Below are 18,766 nucleotides of genomic sequence, written 5' to 3'. Positions count from 1 at the left end.
AACTTAGGATGCTTCCCCATAGGTAATTCCAAATAATATTTTCATTTTCAAAGTAATGAGGATTTTTTAGGACAATGAAACTGTTCTGTATGATACCACAATAGTGGATACATGTCATTATACATTTGTCCAAGTCCATAGAACACACAACACCGAGAATGAACCCTAATAATGTAAACTATGGACTGTAGGTGATGACAATGTATCGATGTAGGTTCACCAGTTATAGCAAAGGTACCCCTCTGGTGGGAGATGGGGTTATTTGGGAAGGCTGTAACTGTGGGTTGGCAGGGGTTTGTGGGGGAATTCTGTACTCTTCACTCAGTTTTTTAAAAGATTTTATTTATTTTTAGAGAGAGAAGGGGGGGAGCGCAACATCGATGCCTCTCATACGAGCCCTGATGGGGGACCAATCCCGTAACCCAGGCATGTGCCCTGACCAGGATTCAAACTGGCGACCTTTCACTTGGAGGGGTGACGCCCCACCAACTGAACCACACCGGTCAGGACTTCATTCCGTTTTACCCTGAATCTAAAACTGCTCTAAACGGTTGAACTTACCAATTTTTTAAAATTACATAAAAGGTACATCTAAACAAAATTAAAGTCTATGATTTCTAAATTTTTTAAGTTTCTCAAAGCTGGAGTTTCCTCTTTTTCTCTGTGTACTGCACTGCTGGTGTCCCCCACTCACAAGGTCATTCTGCATGGACCACCCACCTACTAGGTCAGGGAGGGCCAAACGGTCTGTGGACTCCCCCAGGTGTTCTATAATGATGTGACCATTTTCCAGAAAATGGAATATTCTGGTCGATGGCTGATGTCTGTAAAAACACAATGTTCTCAAAAAGATAAGGATGTGTAAGTGATGTGCCAGCCCTTCAAAGAGATACCCAAAAGAGAAAGTGCGTAGAAAGGGGACAAAATCAGAAAAGGTAGGGCCAAAATATGGGAGTCTACTGAAAAGCCCAGTAGAGCTAGAGACACTCTTGACTGTGAAAAGGAGCCAGAGGGTGGCGGTAGAACACGGTAGCGTTCTGCTGTCTGCAGAAAGGGGAGTGAACAGCCTTGCCCTCCCTGCCCCAGGTGTTTAAATAAAGGGAGAATGAGGGGGAGAGTGTTTAGAACAGGGACAAGGTCGGCAGGCCTCTGTCCCACACCGTCTACAGCACAATTGACTCAGATGAATCCATGAGTCACCGAGGAAAAGTGAACGTATAGTTAGCATTCTGAGTTTAGAAGACAGTGTGAAATAGTTGGGAAGATTTTCCAATAAACATTACTCAAGTAAAAAGATTCTAAAGGTGACAGACAGCAGTGGTCAGATTGGAGATACGGTTCCCGTTTGTCCCAGCATCCCCACTTATGGGAATTTCTCCCACAGATTTCCTTGCACGTGCGCAATGATCTACATACAAGGTCATCCATCCACTTGAAATTGCCAAAGTGTGGAAACCACAGGATTGTTCACCAAGCAGTGTCACCAAGGAAAAGCGAACTTACAGCCAGCATCCTTGGTTTAGAAGAAAGTGTGAAACAGTTGGAAAGATTTCTGTAATAAAAGCCCAGCTCTCCTGGGCTTCTTATTGTGATCTCATACTTTTGTCCCTACCTTTTCAAATCTTGTCCCTTTTCTACCCACTTTCTCTCTTGGGTATCTCTTTGAAAGGCTACCACATCACTTACACATCCGTATCTTTCTGAGAACATTGTGCTTTTACACATCAGTAAGTGAGGGCACAGCCTTGCAATGGAATACTGCAAAACAGAGCTAAGAAATGAGAGAAGTTCTCTATGTATTGACAGGGAAACATCTCTAAGATACCTTGTTTAGTTAAAAAAAAAAAAAGGCTGAAAACTACAGTATACCACTTTTGGGGTAGAAGTTAAAGGGAAAATATTTTTATATGTTTCTGCTTGTATTTTTTAAAAGATTGTATTTACTTATTTTTATAGAGGGGAAGGGAGAGAGGAAGAGAGGGACAGAAACATCAATGTGTGGTTGCCTCTTGGGTGCCCCCTACTGGGGACCTGGCCCAAAACCCAGGCATGGGCCTTGACTGGGAATCAAACCAGTGACCTTTCAGTTTGCAGGCTAGTGTTCAATCCACTTAGCCACACCAGCCAGGCTCTGCTTACATTTTCATAAAAAGTGGGTATCTGTAAGGAGAGGAGTGAGTTGAATAAATGTGGGTAGAGAGAAATACAAAGGTTTTTCACAGAATCTCATTTTGTATTGTCTTGTTTTTTTGAATTGTGTGAATATTACTGATTTGAACGTATTAAATAAGAACAAATGGTTCAGAGAGTGGGGCAAATGGGAACAGTGGAGTCCCCACTTATGTGGAAATTTTCTTTCCACCACACCACAGTGAGTCCAGATAGCAGCTCACTCACTGTATTTGCATGTTGTCGGAATCCTCTTCAGCATTTTCCAAGCATTGAATTATGGAAGTCACTGTCATCCCACCTCCAATATGAGCTCGGCATCCTGCTGCCCTTCATTTTAGAAGATTAATCTGCTAGGGGTGACCCAGGGGAGCCGGAAGCTTCTCCTCCAGGGCTTGAGGCTGTGGTTGCTCTCTTGTGCAACAAACAGGACACAGATGCATGACATTCTGGCCTTGAGAATGTGGGGCACTCAGAGTCAGACCAAGAGTATGCGTGTGGGGAGACGGCCGGGCTTGCGATTGCCAGGACCGAGGGGTGGGAGAGAATGGGTTACCACTTATCGCCCTCCCACTCCTCCCTCCTCATTCCAGCCCAGACACCAGACCAGTATGTCTCCACTTGACTAAAAAATGGGAACCTGGGACGATGCCACATGTTAGGAACCCCAAACACAGCACAGCGCTGATGTACTTAATTTGGTTTACGAAATGTAATTTCTGTGAAATCCTCTCTGTGAGTGTTTAAAAAAAAAATGACCTGCTTGATTAGAAATCAGGAAAACGATTCCCCAACTGGAATCTGTTGCCATCTGGCAGTAGACTCTCTTGCAGGTCATTGAACTTCCCTTTGCCTTCCTCATCTGAAACATGTGATCATTAACAGCCTGACCAACCCTACAGAGGTTAAGTAAGAACACAAGAGGCTTGAAAAAGTATAAACATAACTTGGAAGTTAACCGAAGGCATGCTCATTACCTACATGGCTCACATTTTCTTTTAACCTAAAAATGTTGTCAGCAAGTATAATTTGGTTTACACTGAAAAAAATTAGATGGGCTTTTCTGATGTATGGGGGTAGGGCGGCGGGGGGGCGGGGGGGCGGGGGGGCTTTAATTCCACAGTTGCGTCTTGCTTTGTGTTTTCCAAGATCCATTTCCCAAACCTTTCTTCTGAGAAACAACTTTCACTTACGGTCAGCCTAGTAGTTTGGGCGGTGTTGACCCCTCCTGCTCCAGAGGTGGACATGTGACCCAGGTCTGACTACTCAGGGCATCCTACCCTCCAGGGCTATAGAATGGGCATGGGACTCAAGCCAGCCAATCACAGACAATGAGTTTGAACTCACTGGCTGTTGTTGGAACTACTGAGAAGTTCTCCCTTCCCACTGGACAGGTTGTAGGCCTAGGATCTCATTCTGACCAGGGGAAAGCTTGCCTGAGAATGATGCCAACAGAGAGAAAAGCAGAGGTGACACGAGAGAATAATGGAGTCCTGGTGGCACGGGTGAATCCAACCATCCCTAGAGCCAGCTCCATCCTTGGACCTCTGTTGCTTGAGTGAATAGATGCCCCCCTTTCCTTTAACGAACTTGAGTTGTATTTCAACCATGAGTGTCTTGACTGATGCATACTAATGTTCAAGAATCTCTACAAAGGTGCCAGGTGGGTACCAGAACGATAGTGGGGATTGTTTCATTAATTATATAATTGCCTAACCACTACGGTGTACACCTGAGGCTGACATAACATAATATGGAATGCAAACTGTAATTAAAAAGTAAAAAACAATAAAATAATAAAATGAATCTCTACAAAGATGAATTACTGTGCCCACATGCAAAGCTACATAAATTAAGAAAATGTAAGATTTAAACTATACCTTTACAAAGTCCAACAGAGCCTAGAATTGTTTCCCTGGTAAATACACATCATCATTGTACCCAGGTGACATATTATAATTTAACAAAGACACGCATTACTAAAATAAAGAAATACTTCATTTTATTTTACTCTTTCAGCCATGAGGTCCAAGGAAATGCAAGTTCACGGAAATCAGAAATGACCCAAATGTGGATCAGACCAGCTTTAGCAGTTGTATGAAATCAGCAGAATGTGATTGTCTAAAGTGAATTCTGGCACTCTCAGTTTGCCAAGCCAGGTGTAGCACTTTGTCTAGCCCATGTAACAATTTCTGTGGTAACTGTCCAGCTTGAAGAGAGTTGTCAGAGAATGGGGAAGCGCAAACAACTGAAACACTTACAGCGCACAAAGCAAAACAGTCAAGAACTATTGGTGTATCACTTAACTAGTAAATCAGAGTAAATCTCACTAGTCAGCACTACAAATATCCTGAGTCATTCCTTTATTCGTTCCCTCATTCATTCCTGCATTCCATGAGTATTTATTAAGCACCTTCTGGGTCCCAGGAGAGACCCAGTTAAATGCTGGAGGTATAAAGATAAAAGACGAAGGCACACACTCTGTCCTCAAAGAGCTCCTAATCCTAATCTCTCAGAGAGATGTGGAAATGAGAACAGTGCATTATGGGAAGTGCGGGTAACAAGTCTGTTCAAATTGAGGCCAACCGGGAATGCGTTCTACGACAGTCTCCGCAGTAAAGGTATGTGGCATTCTCCTCTTCAGAATAACAACTGTTTGGCACGGCTTTGATCGCTCTTCAGTCCCAGTGGGACTATGGGGATCCACAGCATTATGACAAGTTACAACAGACCCAGAGATGGTTATCAGGTTCCCTCTGCTGAGCACTTAGGGGGACACAGTTTGTCACTGCAGAGGTGGCTAAACGCTGCTGAGTCTCACCCTTCACTCACTCGACAAGTAGTTACTGGGGAGCCACGGCAGGCTCACCACTCCCAGGTTCCCTCCAAGGCTGTCTGGGTGGGCTGCTCTGCTCATGGCAGGAGCCCTCGAGGTTTGGACACAGGTGTGTGTCTGGAGGGTCCGGGAAGGAGAGTTCTTTGTCTAATTTTTCAATGCAAGCGATGACATTGCAAGGCATACGTCTTCTGCTGGAAGGACTTGCTTTTCCTTTGTCATTCGTGATTTGGGCAAAAAAGGTGAGTGTGTAGGTCTTGTTTAACAAAGGGTCTGACTCACATTCTGTAGGGTGGGCAAACACCCAGCCACAGGCATTAAAGGAGCAGCAAATAAACTGCCCTCGGTGGCCTCTCCTCTCTCCTCTCTCTGGGACCCACGCTGTCTTCACCGTGTTACTGGCATAACATGAATTCAAGATGTGAGCGTCAGTTTCTGAGCCTACTGTACACCAAGTTATGCCAGTGACAATACAGGGTGGTTTTAGAAATGGTATTTTTAATGATTTTTCACAGGTTGGCTTTGCAGAAGTTTAATATTAAGTGAAAGTCTCCTTCCCGTAATCTGCCTTCCAGGAATGCCCACTACAAACCGCTCATCAGCAGCAAAGGAAAAACCTCCAGCTCGGTGAGCAGGATAGAAGTTCAAAACTGAGGTCTGCCATGTTGACTTAGAGTTAATGTGTATAGTGATATTAAGGCTTTTCAATTGAAGCATTGTGCCTAGTTAATCTAAAAATCAGATTGTCGTAGTTAGTGTTAATTTATTAACTAAGTCTTTATGGTCACTATACATTGAATTTTCCAAATGCCCTCATGATATAAAATTACAGTTCATTCTCTAAAAATGCACTTTAAAAATATCCCGATTTTACTGGTTAATAAATTTCTCATTTAGTGTATTTCCAGAAACGACTCACACACGAAGAAACAACAGAACAGAATCTGTAGAAAAATAAGAGTTCTCCATTTTTCCTTAATACCTTGTCTTTTGTGTAATGAATGTGTGAATATGAAAAAGTGTCAGTTTAGAAAATTGTAAAAACATTGCTACACTGTCGTAAGTGCTCTACATTCTCTAGGAAAACATACCTGTGGAACTAGTACAACTATTGGGAATTCTTAATGAAATTCAAGCCCCAGAGGTGCCGCAGATGCCTGCTCCAGGGCAGCTGCATTCAAGCCCCACCGTCCCCCGTGCCACTTCTGGAAACTGTCTGCGACTTTCAATGACTAAAATACAATTCTTCTCTCCTCAGATGTCATCGCTGATTTCTGTGGAAATCCTTAGGGTGACACTCTGTCAAAAAAGAAAGGTTTAAAATAAGGTGAACAATTCCAGTACCAGCTACGAAACTCCTGAAAGCTTTGCCGCGCCTAATACAAGACCTCACTACAGTTTGTGCTGAGTTCGAGTCGGGGCCTCAAGAACTGTCTTGGCTTTCCGTATCCTTTTTGCTAATCCCAATGCACTTGTTTCAAAACATAAGATTTTACCTGTGGTCAAATCTGATAAGGGCCCGCCTTCTCTCAGCTTTGGAGACATTTTTTCCGACAACACACTCTTAATTTTTAAAAAGATATATTTCCTATTATTTGAAACTAGTAAGTGAGACCTCCTCAAAAGAAAATAACCGGGATGTATAACTCTAAGCATCATGTGGCAAGGGCATAGGAACATGTCACTGGCTGAAGAGCTGTTTAAACTGTTCGCCTTTGGAAATGAACCAAGTCGTACAACACAAACTTTTTTCAAGCACATAATGGTTAAAAAAAAAGAAAAATTGTGCTCCTATTTTTTTATGCAAGGAATTTTCCATGGATTTTTCTAATTCTAATTGTCAGCAACGTATAACATTTAAACGGATAAATACCTACCTGGAAATCATGGATGAATGTTAGGAAGTAGAAAATAAAACCAAAGGCCACTGTCCACTCACAGATCGCACTCACCACGTGATATGCATAATCCTAATGGCAACCAGAGAAAATAAGCATTTAGCCTCAATTGATTCACTTTAGGGCCGTACTGAAATAACGATGAGAAGGTCAGACCAGAGGAAAAAGCTGTCTGGTGAGCATCAGTCAACCCCTTGAGGAAAGACAGCAAGAAGCAAGGCACCGGCCCAGTGAGAACGTGGATGCTATTATTCCAAAAGTACCATCTAGCTTCCACATGCTCTGGCTTTAAGACTTGTCTATAGCCCTGACGGGTGTGGCGCAGGTGGTTGGGCATCACCCTGCAAAGTGAAAACTTACCCATTTGATTATTACTGGTCAGGGAGTGTTGGAGAGGCAACCTATCGATGTTTTTTTTTCTCCAATCGATGTTTCTCTCCTTCTCTTTCTCCCTCCCTTCCCCTCTCTCTAAAAATAAATAAATGAAATCTTAGAAAAAAGACTTGACTGTATAGTTTCAAAAGGCAGAATAAGGATCACAATATGGCTACGACTGGGAAGCACATGTGGACCCAACAGAAGAAAGAACTTTGTACACAAAGCAGGACTTGCTCTCTGGAGACTGGGAATCCCCAAGTTGAAAGGCATTCAGGGTCTGCGCAGTTTTGCCAAAGACTGAGTATATGTATCTAGAGGAAATGGGCTAACTGTCACCACTGGGTTCTGTATTATCTGCTGCTACAGAAAGTGTCAGTTCAGCAAACAGTTCTGCTTAACATTACATGTAGACATAGCTAAAAGCAAATGTTATGAGACATCTACACACGTTCGCTGACAATCTTCCTGGAGGCAGGAAGAAGCAGATGGACGTCAAGAATGAGAATGGCTTTAATCAGGGTTCCAAAGGCAGATGCCTATGGAGGCCAGGAGATTAATAAAAATAAATGAAACTGGTTGTTGCAAAAAAAAAAGAGGGAAATGGGAAGCCCATGTTTATAGCTCAATTCTATTTTTACCAAATGGGAAAATATGATACCACTGTTGTTTTCTAAAAGGTAAAACCAAAGTGTGTGTGTGTGTGTGTGTGTCCTCCTGATTTTTAAATGCTGGAAACAACTTTTAAACACCACCTAAGTAAAAACTAATGCCTGTATTTTGACGTTATGCACTTGCCAAATTAGGCCTGTGGACTGCCACGTCTGATTTCAAATGATGACCTGTTTGGGTTTTTTTTTTCCTGCTTTGCTTTCTGCTCTGCTACAGATCACAAGTGTGAATAAACAAATGTGCCGGATTGCAAGTCAGTTCTATGGGGACAGTTGTCCTCTTTGATCCAAGTTTCATCGGCAAAAATTAACTGAAGCACGTCAAACTCTGAGACACCTCTCGTGGCTCCCACTGTGGACGTCACCACCCATCCACTCTCCTCCCCAGGTCCCACTGGGGAGAACCTGACCTACTTAGACTAGGGGTTACAAAACAGAAGTTGCCTCCTTTTGGTGACAGCACCAGGGGATCTGCCCCATCCCTTTATCATCCATCCTGGGGACAATGAAGGTGGCTTATAAAATTTTGGCAGAAATTTCTTTAGCATGATATTAATCAAAGTGCACTGAACCAGAAGCCCAGAGTCCTCCACTGCCCACGTGTGAAGGCAGGCAGAGCTCTAATCTCCTTGCTACATAAATTGAGACAATGAGATTGTAACTCTCTCCCTCCCTACCAAGTAAGTCAGTGCACAGGACTGCTTCGTGAAAGCTGTAAAGCAGCACTCAGCAGTTTGAGTCAGTACCTAAATGTTTATTTTATTCAGTGAATTAATGCAAAAGATTATCTTTGCATTTATTGATATTGGAAACAGAAGGTAATCCAAGCGTGGTATGGTAATTTATGAAGTGAACAGAAAACCAGGTACTTTTCAGATTTTTATGATTAAAAATGAAATGGGAAAAAAAGATTTTAATTGCCTGGGGATATATACTTTGATGAAGCCTTCCCGGCAGCTGATTTTTGTTTGATTTGTGGGGAAAGGTCTCCCCACAGTGGTTGAAAAGCAAAGTACACCCGAGGTGGCTCTGCTGTGAGGTCTCTTTCGGGAAGCACTTTTTTTGTTCTGCCTGAATCATTCTCTTCCTGAACATCTTCAGTCTCTCCCTTGTCTCCTGCAGGCTCCCATCATGTGTCAGAATCCTTCTCTGACCACGAGGTCTCCTGTAGCCTTCATCTTATGTCTCCTCTTCCTCTCACCTCCAAACATTATTTGACGGCTGAATGAATAAACCACTCCTCTTACATTTTGCTAACCCCCTGCAACGGGCTTTCCGCTACTGAGATGACTTTATGAATACCAGCATTAAGTTCACCTGCCCCTTGAAAAAACATTCCTTAAGAAAAAAAAAACAAAACATTCCTGCTTGTTCTGTCCCTAACTCTTTTCTCCGGAGGAATCATCCATTCTCTGCATGGAATCTAGCTGAACCGCTGTAATTATCTTACGGCAGACGCCCACGCAAACCCGGGCGGTCAGTCCCCACTGCTGTGGCGTGTGGTCTGGAAATGACCGGGCCCTCTGTGCTCTGACGACTCTCAATCCACCAGAGGTCTAGCTCCATGTGCTTAACTGGACATTACGCCTTGATGTTCTCCTATAGCTCCAGATTCAACAATTCTAAAATCAAAACCATCCACACCTCCCCACCCATGAAATAATTTATCCCTGTTAGGGAACTTGTTTCTCCCTGTTCATAGGGACGAATTCTTTGGTTTACCTAAAACAGTCATCTTTTGTTTATCATGACCTTTCAATTCTCGTATTAGTCACTTGCCAGCGCTCAGCAAATACTTTCTCCCTATTACTTCGAATCAGTCGAGGCTGACCGTGATTTGAAATCTGAACTGCTTTCTCTGCCACCCTAACTCCGGGCTCCTTCCTCTTCAATCCATCCCAGCCATTGCTTCTTCTTATTTATTTATTTTTAGAGAGGGGGAAAGCAGGGAGGAGAGGGAGAGAAACATCAATGTGTGGTTGCCTCTCTCATGCCCCCAACTGGGGACCTGGCCTGCAACCCATGCATGTGCCCTGACCGGGAATCAAACCAGCAACCTTTCGGTTCTCAGGCCTGCCCTCAATCCACTGAGCCACACCAGCCAGAGCAATCCCAGGTGTTGCTTCTAACGAACATTCATCCACTAATATTCTTTCAATTTACTTCCCTGTTCAAGAGCCCTCAGAAGCTTACTCTGGTCACCAAACTCAAGCATGAGCCTCTCTGCCAACCTCTTAAAGCCTTGAGCAAACTACTCCCCGAAAATGCATCCCTGACTCTATTTACGTCTCATTCCATCCTGAAACGAGCTATCCACTTACAGGGAAGCTGGTCTTCTCTGGTTTGCAGTCCCTGCTGCCCGTGGCTCCCATACATCTTCATTCACATTGCTCCCCTACCCTTCTCTTTTACTAATCATAAAGGAAATATTTGAGAGGATAGGAATTCAAAATTTTGAAACTAATCCCAGGAAGCATTTGGGATAACCAAATAGCTAATTGTGACACATGAATTGCCAAATAGTTGGACAGTAAGCTAATTACATGCCACATTTTACTTCGTATTTTGCAACTTGTTCTAAGAAATGACAGTAATCCTTTCTAAGAAGTTCACCCAGCCACAACCTCACGTAACCAGGTTTGACAATCATACTGAAAATGACTTAAATTTTACCTTTTCTTTCGGATTCCACTCCAGCTTGGTTATGGAAATTAGGGAAGCACAGGCAATCACTAAAAAAGGGAAATTGTCAAGGAGAGTACAGAAGAAAATAAGTCCTTTAATGTTAAGACTACATTATTCTCCTAATAATATAATAATCACAGTGTTAAAATGTTTCACCTCATACCCATCAGGATGGCTCCTACTGAGAAAACAGAAAACAAGTGTTGGTGAGGTTGTGCAGACATTGGAACCCTGTGCCCTGCTGGTGGGAATGTCGAATGGGCAGCCACTGTGGAAAACAGTACAGAGGTTCCTCAAAAAATTAAAAATAGAACCACCGGGTGACCTAGCAATTCCACTTTGGGGTATATTCCCAAAAGAACCGAAAGCAGAGTTTCAAAGGGATATTTGTATGTCCCTGTTCATAGCAGCATTATTCACAACAGCTAAAACTTGGAAGGAACCCAAGTGGCTGCTGACAGATGAATGGAGAAGCAAAATGTGGTATATACATACATACAGTGGACTATTCTTCAGCCTTAAAAAGGACGGAAATTCTGCAATACGCTACAACGTAGATGAATCTTGAGGACATTATGCGAAGTGTAATAAGCCAGTTACCAAAACACAAAAACGATGTGATTCCATTTATATGAGGTACTGAGAGTAGTCAAAACCGTAAGACAGTAGAACAGTCGTTCCAGACCCTGGGGGAGGGGACAACAGGGAGTGGCTGTTTAGTGAGGATAGATTTTGTTTTATAAGATGAATAAATTGTGGAATGGTGTGCTCGTGGTTGCACGACCACTGAACTGCGCACTAAAAAAGGGTTAAGGTGGTAAGTTTTTGTTGTGTCCTTAAACATAATAGAAAAAAAGTTAGTACCACCATGTCTGCAATCAAAACAGGTTATAGCAGCTTCTTACAATCTCAAACCTTAAATTCAATTATGACAGCAGTTAAATTACCATGTGGAAATGCGGTTACTTCCCAGCAAACACTTTTTCAGTTTTGTACAGCGAAGTTCCCACTTGTGGCCACATCCACTCAACCCTGCATGCTTCTCGGTGTTGCTCCCAGTTACACTCCTTGTCCAAATTTGGTCAAAACGGTGGGCACAGCAGTCCAAGATGGGCACTCTTTGAGCACCTTTACCCCCAAATACTGCTTTGCCTAAATAAAAATATTGAATAAAAATACTGTTTTCCTAAAACACTATTTTTCAGGGCAATAGCTTTAAGGAAAAATTAACATTTCAAAGTACCAAACCATTATAAAGTACCGTGGCTCACATACAAAAAACAAGCTAGAAATTAAAAAACTGATTTCTGTCCAGTAACTGGGTATAAGCCGAGCCCATCCTCCCAAGCCCAAAGGGTTTTACAAATCGAAGAGATCTGTCCTACATCTGATCTCGGGACCAGCCTAGCAAGGCCAGGGCCTGAGTCTGTCGCCCCCTGTGGCCAGGACTGTCGGCACAAAGGCAATGGCATCCACTGTGATTGAACTTTGAAGGCAAAAGAGAACGTTATGGAGAAATGAGATGCCCTTAAAAAGATTTTACAAAAACTTAGAAATTCAAAGTGTGGCATCAATGCCAAGTTTACACCTCCAAGTCAGCACCTCCTCTCCCTGCCCCCCAACCCCATATTTTTCAGGGCTTAACACTTCTCAGTTTTTCAGAATAAAGGAAGTAGAACACGTAGCAGATTCTCTGGTCCTTCCATGATCATGCTTCTGTTTCTAACAGTTTTAAAGCCTCTTAATTCTTTCATTAATTTGTTTTTTAGTTCTGTGTTCTGGGCACCAGGGACCATGTTACAAGGGGAGAAGGTACAGGCAGGGGAAACCCTGGCCAAACAGACTTGGTCTCAGCTCACAGAAACACCACAATCTTGCTGACAGAAGCCCAGGACTGTCCATGTGAGAGGGAAGAATGGGGCACAGTGATGTGGCAGAGGAGAAAGTGTTCATTCAGAGTAGAATGGGGTTTGGGGTTTCAGGGGGGCCTTCACTTAATCTGAACTTAAGTGAGTTGAACTTAATCTGAGTTATGAAGTTGGAGGAATCCTCTAGAGCAAAGCCATCAGACATACGATGCAGCTCCATGTGTGATGTTAAATTTTCTACTATAGCAGCTATGTAGTAGGCGGTTAGAAAGGCTTGAGCAGAGTAGGAACAATGTGGGCCAGGTATGGAAGGTCGCCAGGGCGGAAAGCCCCAGGCACCTGGCAACAGTGAAAACTGGGAAAACAAGGACCTCGCCCTCAGGGTGACCTTTCCCTTCGAGTATTGCTGGTCATGTGGTTTAGACCCTCTTACCTTTCATATCACTGGTCATGCAGTTTGGACCCTCCTCTGACCTTTCCTTCCCTGACTGGTCACTCATCACATGGGGTAGGACCCCCTCAGAGGAGGAACAAGGGGGCCGGCGAATAGCCTCATATGACTCCCTTGCAGGACCACTGCCTTAAGCGTTATGTCCTTAGGACAATGAGATGCTGACCCACATCAAATGATCTTGGAAACAGAGCCTCGGATCTGTTGACCACAGAGACAGACTTTTGGTCAAACTTGAGATAACATCTAGGTCTCAGTTATGTTTCAGCTCCAGGCCCAGAGAAGCAGCAAAGCCAGGAGGGGCATCAAGGACCAGCTGTGATGACTAACGATCCCCCATCCTAGCACTGACCAGTCAGTAGAGACCACAACCCTGAAAGGACACAACCAGAAAAGCTGAGGAATATTCTATTGAAAACCTCCCCTGGGCCTCCCCTAAGATCTTTGCCTTTAGAAAGAGGATAAAACCACTTAGGACAGAGGATCTGGCTCTCTCTTTGTCGCTCTCTTTCTCTCCCTCCCCTCCAACCTGTCTCCCTCCATCCCTTCCTCTCTCCCTCTGGAGCGCTGTGCCTTTCCACCTCTCCTTTCTCCAGGTGAGTTCTCTCTGTCTTCCTTTTTCCCAAGCTCCAAGGGATCCTTCTTTTGCCTCTGTAACTTGTTTTCTGAGCCCATTCAGCCCAGCCAGCTCACTTCTTCTATGACTCACTTCTTCTACAACTCACTTCTACCTCTATGACTTTCTAAACAAACTTTTGCTTGTAGTTGAGCCTTGGCTCTGAGTTCTTACTTAGCCAGAGCTCAAGTACTGAGGTTGCTGAACCCAGATCCAATTGCTGGTAACTTTCTGGCCATTTTATCACTAACAGCCACATTTTAAGAAAACTAAAACAAAAAAAAATATTTCATTTTAATGATATAGCTCCTTTAATACAAAAGACCAAAAATGGTATCATTTCAACATCTAATCATATAAAGAATTATTATTAATGAGATATTTTACACCACAGCATGTCTCTATGCAGACCAGCCACGTTTCAAGTGCACAATAGCCACGTGTGGCCTGTGGCTACCGTATCAGCTGGAAAGAAAAGGTGGAAGGTAGTATTCAGCCAGGAGAAGGGCAGAGGGTAAAAGCAGAGCTCAGGAAACAGCCAAGCCGCGGGGAGTCTCAGAGCATGCGTCTCAAGCCAAAGAACCTGGACTTTGTGCTGTTAGTCATTTTGTGAAGGTAATGCTGTCAGAACTGGTGCAAGACAGACACTTTACCAGGAAGGGCCTAATTCTAATGAGCCTCAGTTCCTTCAGCCATTAAGTGAGGCCATTACACAGAAATGTTACAGTAAAAAGAAGCACAAGTGTTTTAAGGATGGTTTGAAATATTTGTAAGTAAATACAAATATTGTGCTAATGTTTTTAAAAAAAGATGTTTTCATACGGAAGAATTAATGTGACACAAGGACATACCCTGTTTCTGTGTAGGGCTGCGCCCCCTTGGCCAGGCTCGTAGGAACCCTCTAGAAATGGGAACTCAGAGTATGTGAAACCCCGAGGCCTGAAATGCTTATTGTACTAACAGTCTCACTGATTTTAAGAGACCTGTCTTTTAGAGACCTGATTTTAGAGACCTGTCTCCAGAGTCAGAAGCAAGAAAAGGTTTCCTACAAGAAACTTTGCCTTTAATACTACAAACACTTCTGCTCTGAATTTTACAACTAAAACAAACTAAAGGTCTGAAGGAAATATATTTGAAGGGAAAGCATGAATGTCTTCAACCCACAATCACGACAAGAAAACTCAGAAAGAACCATATAAGGAACCAGGGTATATATTTTGTTTTTAAATTTCTCAGCACTGGGATTTATTTCCTCTGTGCTTAGAAAGTTTGTAATTCAAAACTTCCTTCCCTAAGATGAAAACAAAACCAAAACCATACAGAGACTTCGCATTTTGTATAGGTTCTATTTTAAAAGCGCAATGCAAAGCTCTATCTCAGAAGCACACAGGATGCTGTCACAGAAGCTTGCCCACTGTACACCATCATCCAACCCAGACGAACAAAATGGCTAATAGAATAGTTCCCATTTTCCTGTGACGTGAGAGTAATTACCATTTTCATGACCCTGCATCTTTCTCTGATATGAGTGCAGATGGCATTTCGAAAGATGGGGAATTTTCCACCCCTTGAAGACCAGAGCTTTTTTATATTATGTGTTAAATCCCGAGAGAGAGAGAAAGTGAACTTTCATTTCCTCTAAATCAGCCATACAAGTCTGATAAATTCCTATTTTCTTCTCACATTGTTGAGTTAGAAAAGGAAATAAAATTTTGAAAATGAAATCTGTAATAAAAAGAAAAGGCTACATGTGTTTTAATTGACTTAGAAGTAAATAATACAGAGCTTTTAGAAACCTCTTAATGTGGATGAGGAAATCAAACCATCTAGTCACCTATGTGCAGGGAGAGGGGGGAGTCTGGCCCCTTGGGACTTCACAGGGTTATTACTTTAAGTACAATATCAATATTTGGTGTCTTTAGCCAAGCACTCCAAAGAAAAATAAATATTTTCCCATGGCTGGCGAAGCCGACCCTGTTGGAAGGAAAGTAAACAAAGACTGAAGTTTTCTGACATTTTTTCCACCCTCCTTTCATAACATTCTTTTCCCTGAAGATTCTTTTGATCTTACCTGACCCTGGTGAGACATTTTCCTTAATGATTTACACTTTTCTCCTAGAGGTTCTTCTGAAACATATGGAAACTTGGCTGTTAACCTTTGCTTTTCTCATGCTTTTTTTTTTTTTTTTTTTTTGCTGGGGGGAGGGTAGAGGAAGGGGTCAAGCCCGCGAGGACACCAACAAATGTGGAAAGGATACTGGGGACGACAGCCGCACAGGAAACGGCAGAGATGGCCATCCGTACGTGGCACGTGGAGAGGCTGTTCCACTGAGGACACGACTTGTAAGAGATGATGGACTGCAGGAGCGTGTACATCACACCGCAGACAAAAGCCAAAAGGGCGCCGCCGTCGTGGACCACTGGGACAGCTAACTCCTGGAGAGAAAGTCACACGTGTGCATTACTGCGCGTGAGCCTGTCCACCCCGTAATCCAAGCACTCACACACTCCCAGCTCTTCTAAGCCATCTGTTGTCACAGGTGTACCCACCCCTCTTTCGAAAATGTGGCAGCTTTTACACAATTACCAACAGAGAGCCTTCCCCGATGACAATGTAAATGTCCCACAGCAAACTTGGGCATGTGGGGCAAGGACAGAGTGACATCTACCTTAGAGGTGGCAGTGTGGTGTTTAGTGGGCTTTGGAATCTGGCTGACCTGGATAAAAATAAAGTCTTGATTCCGCCACTGGGGTCTGTGACCTTAGTTTAAAACCTCAATTTCTGATCTGTACAATGAGCACAATAATGTCTGCGTGCAGGTGTGCGGGGCAGGTTATTTGATGAAGTGCCTACAAAAGCACATAAAGCTGCCAAGGGTGGCTTGGGGCTTTTAGGCTCCCTGCTCCTCAGTAAGTTCTTCGTCCCTCCCAAGCCACCCCAAAGGAACACACAGATCTAAGTAAAAACACTGCTCTTGCATCGCAACCACAACTTCAAATCAAGGCCTGCCCGCCGCCCTAGCCATTTCCACAGGAAGGCAGCCCCGTCCCCAGTCTGAGCAGAAAGCTGGCTGTTGCCCCCAAGTGTGGTCATAACTGACCCATCAACAGGCTCGTGTTAGGCCCTTTTCAAATGTTCAATGGGCACCTACCTTCCAGAATAGCAATGATGTTTAGACTGAACGACCGAGTCTCTACTTGAACTTAAGAATTTGAGTTTTTCAAAAGGGAAAGTTAAATTGTTGTCCAAGAAAGCTTGGTTTGGGCCCCAACTCCCTGTCCACACCTGTTTTCCAATTTCTCTTTGATCACCCAGGTTTCCACAGACCTACCATGTTCTCTGTCCAGACTGTTCGCAAAAAAAATGTTAAATGTTGATTCCCTACTTTGATACAGCCTAATCTGAATCAATTTTGGCTGAAATGGACTCTTTTTAAAAAATCTTTATTCTCCAAATGGGAAAGGGAGATTTTTTTTTTTTAATTTTATGTTTCTGGTATCAAAGCTAGAAATATAGGGAAAAATCCACCCCTTGATTTGTGTTATAGTCAAATAAAAGTACATGAACATTTAACAACAGGACATCAATTTTTCACTTGTTAGGTATATTCTATATAGCTAGGGTATGTATAGATTAGGGAAGTCATACGTGAAAAATAAAATATATTCTACACCTTTTAAAATGTATGTATACCTTTAAATACTTCGAAGAAGTAAGGAATATTTTGAACTGTATTGAACTGTACACTTAAAAATGGTTAAGATGGTAAATTTGATGTTATAGGTATTTTATCATGATTAAAAAATAATAATAATCCAAAGGAAATGAAATCACTATCTCAAAAACATACTTGCACCCCCAGGTTCATTGCAGCATTATTTATAATAGTCAAGACACAGAGACAACCTAAGTACCCATTATATAGACACACACACACAGCCCACCATGGAATATTATTCAGCCATAAAAAAGAAAAATCTTGCCATTTATCACAACATGGATGGATCCGAGGGCATTGTACTAAGTGAAATGAGGCAGAGAGAGAAAGACAAATGCTGCATGATCTCACTTATAAGTAAAATCTTTGAAAGAAAACTGAACTCACAGATACAGAAAACGGACTGGTGGTTGCCAGAGGTAGAGTGGAAGGGTGGGGAAAATGGGTAAAGGGGGCCAAAAAGTGAAAACTTCCTGTTAAAGGGTAAAACTTTTCAGTTAGATATAACGTACAGTGTGCTGACTATATTGAATAAAAGTATATTTTTGAAAGTTGCTGAGAGTAAATCTTTTTTCTTTTATTTTGAGAGAGTAAATCTTAAAAGTGCTCATCACAAGAAAAAAATTGTAACTATGGGAGATGATGTATGTTAACTAAACTTACTGTGTTAATCATTTCACAACACATATATGAAACCACTGTTATACACCTTGGACTAATACAATGTTATTTAAAAAAAACAGTGAAAAACCTAGCCAAGGAGATAAAAGACCTGTACTCAGAAAACTACAGAACACTGAAGGAAGAAATTAAGGAAGACACAAATAAGTGGAAGCATGTAATGTGTTCATGGATTGGAAGAATTAACATCATTAAAATATCCATACTACCCAAAGCAATTTATAGATTCAATGCAATCTCTATTAAAATACCAATGACATATTTCACAGATATAGAACAAATATTTCAAAAATTTATATGGAACCATAAATGACCTAGAATAGCTTCAGCAATTTTGAGAAAGAAGAACAAAGCAGGGATCACAATACCTGATATCAAACTATATTACAAGGCTACTGTAATCAAAACATTCTGGTACTGGCATAAAAACAGACACATAGATCAATGGAACAGAACAGAAAGCCCAGAAATAAACCCATGTCTCTATGGTCAATTAATATTCAACAAAGGGGGAAGAAGCATAAAATAAAGTAAAAATAGCCTCTTCAACAAATGGTGTTGGGAGATCTGGACAGGTACATGCAAAAAAATGAAACTTGACCACCAATTTACTCCATACACAAAAATAAACTCAAGATGGATAAAAGACTTGAATATAAGTCATGACACCGTGGGAGCCCTAGAGGAGAACATAGGCAGGAAAATTTCAGATACTCCATCCAGCAACATTTTCACCCATGTGTCCCCTAGAGCAAGGGATATAAAAGAAAGAATAAACAAATGGGACTACATCACGT

General features: G+C 42.4%; 1 protein-coding gene across 2 annotated transcripts in view; it reads right to left on the bottom strand.

The window, feature by feature from the left end:
- Positions 1–5,483: 5,483 nt before the first annotated feature.
- DRAM1 (DNA damage regulated autophagy modulator 1) overlaps positions 5,484–18,766 on the bottom strand; it is a 38,519-nt gene continuing 25,236 nt past the window's right edge. For both annotated transcript variants that reach the window (XM_045187160.3, XM_045187161.3), the window contains exons 5-8: positions 15,828–16,005; positions 10,623–10,681; positions 6,883–6,975; positions 5,484–6,304 (exon numbers count right to left, since the gene is read on the bottom strand). In XM_045187160.3, coding sequence (XP_045043095.1) covers positions 6,260–6,304; positions 6,883–6,975; positions 10,623–10,681; positions 15,828–16,005 — 375 coding nt within the window. In that variant the 3' untranslated portion in view covers positions 5,484–6,259. The remainder of the gene's footprint in view (positions 6,305–6,882; positions 6,976–10,622; positions 10,682–15,827; positions 16,006–18,766) is intronic.

The sequence above is a fragment of the Desmodus rotundus genome, chromosome 3 (assembly GCF_022682495.2).
Source record: "Desmodus rotundus isolate HL8 chromosome 3, HLdesRot8A.1, whole genome shotgun sequence".
Lineage (NCBI taxonomy): Eukaryota > Metazoa > Chordata > Mammalia > Chiroptera > Phyllostomidae > Desmodus > Desmodus rotundus.
This window is presented reverse-complemented; position numbering and strand designations above follow the sequence as displayed.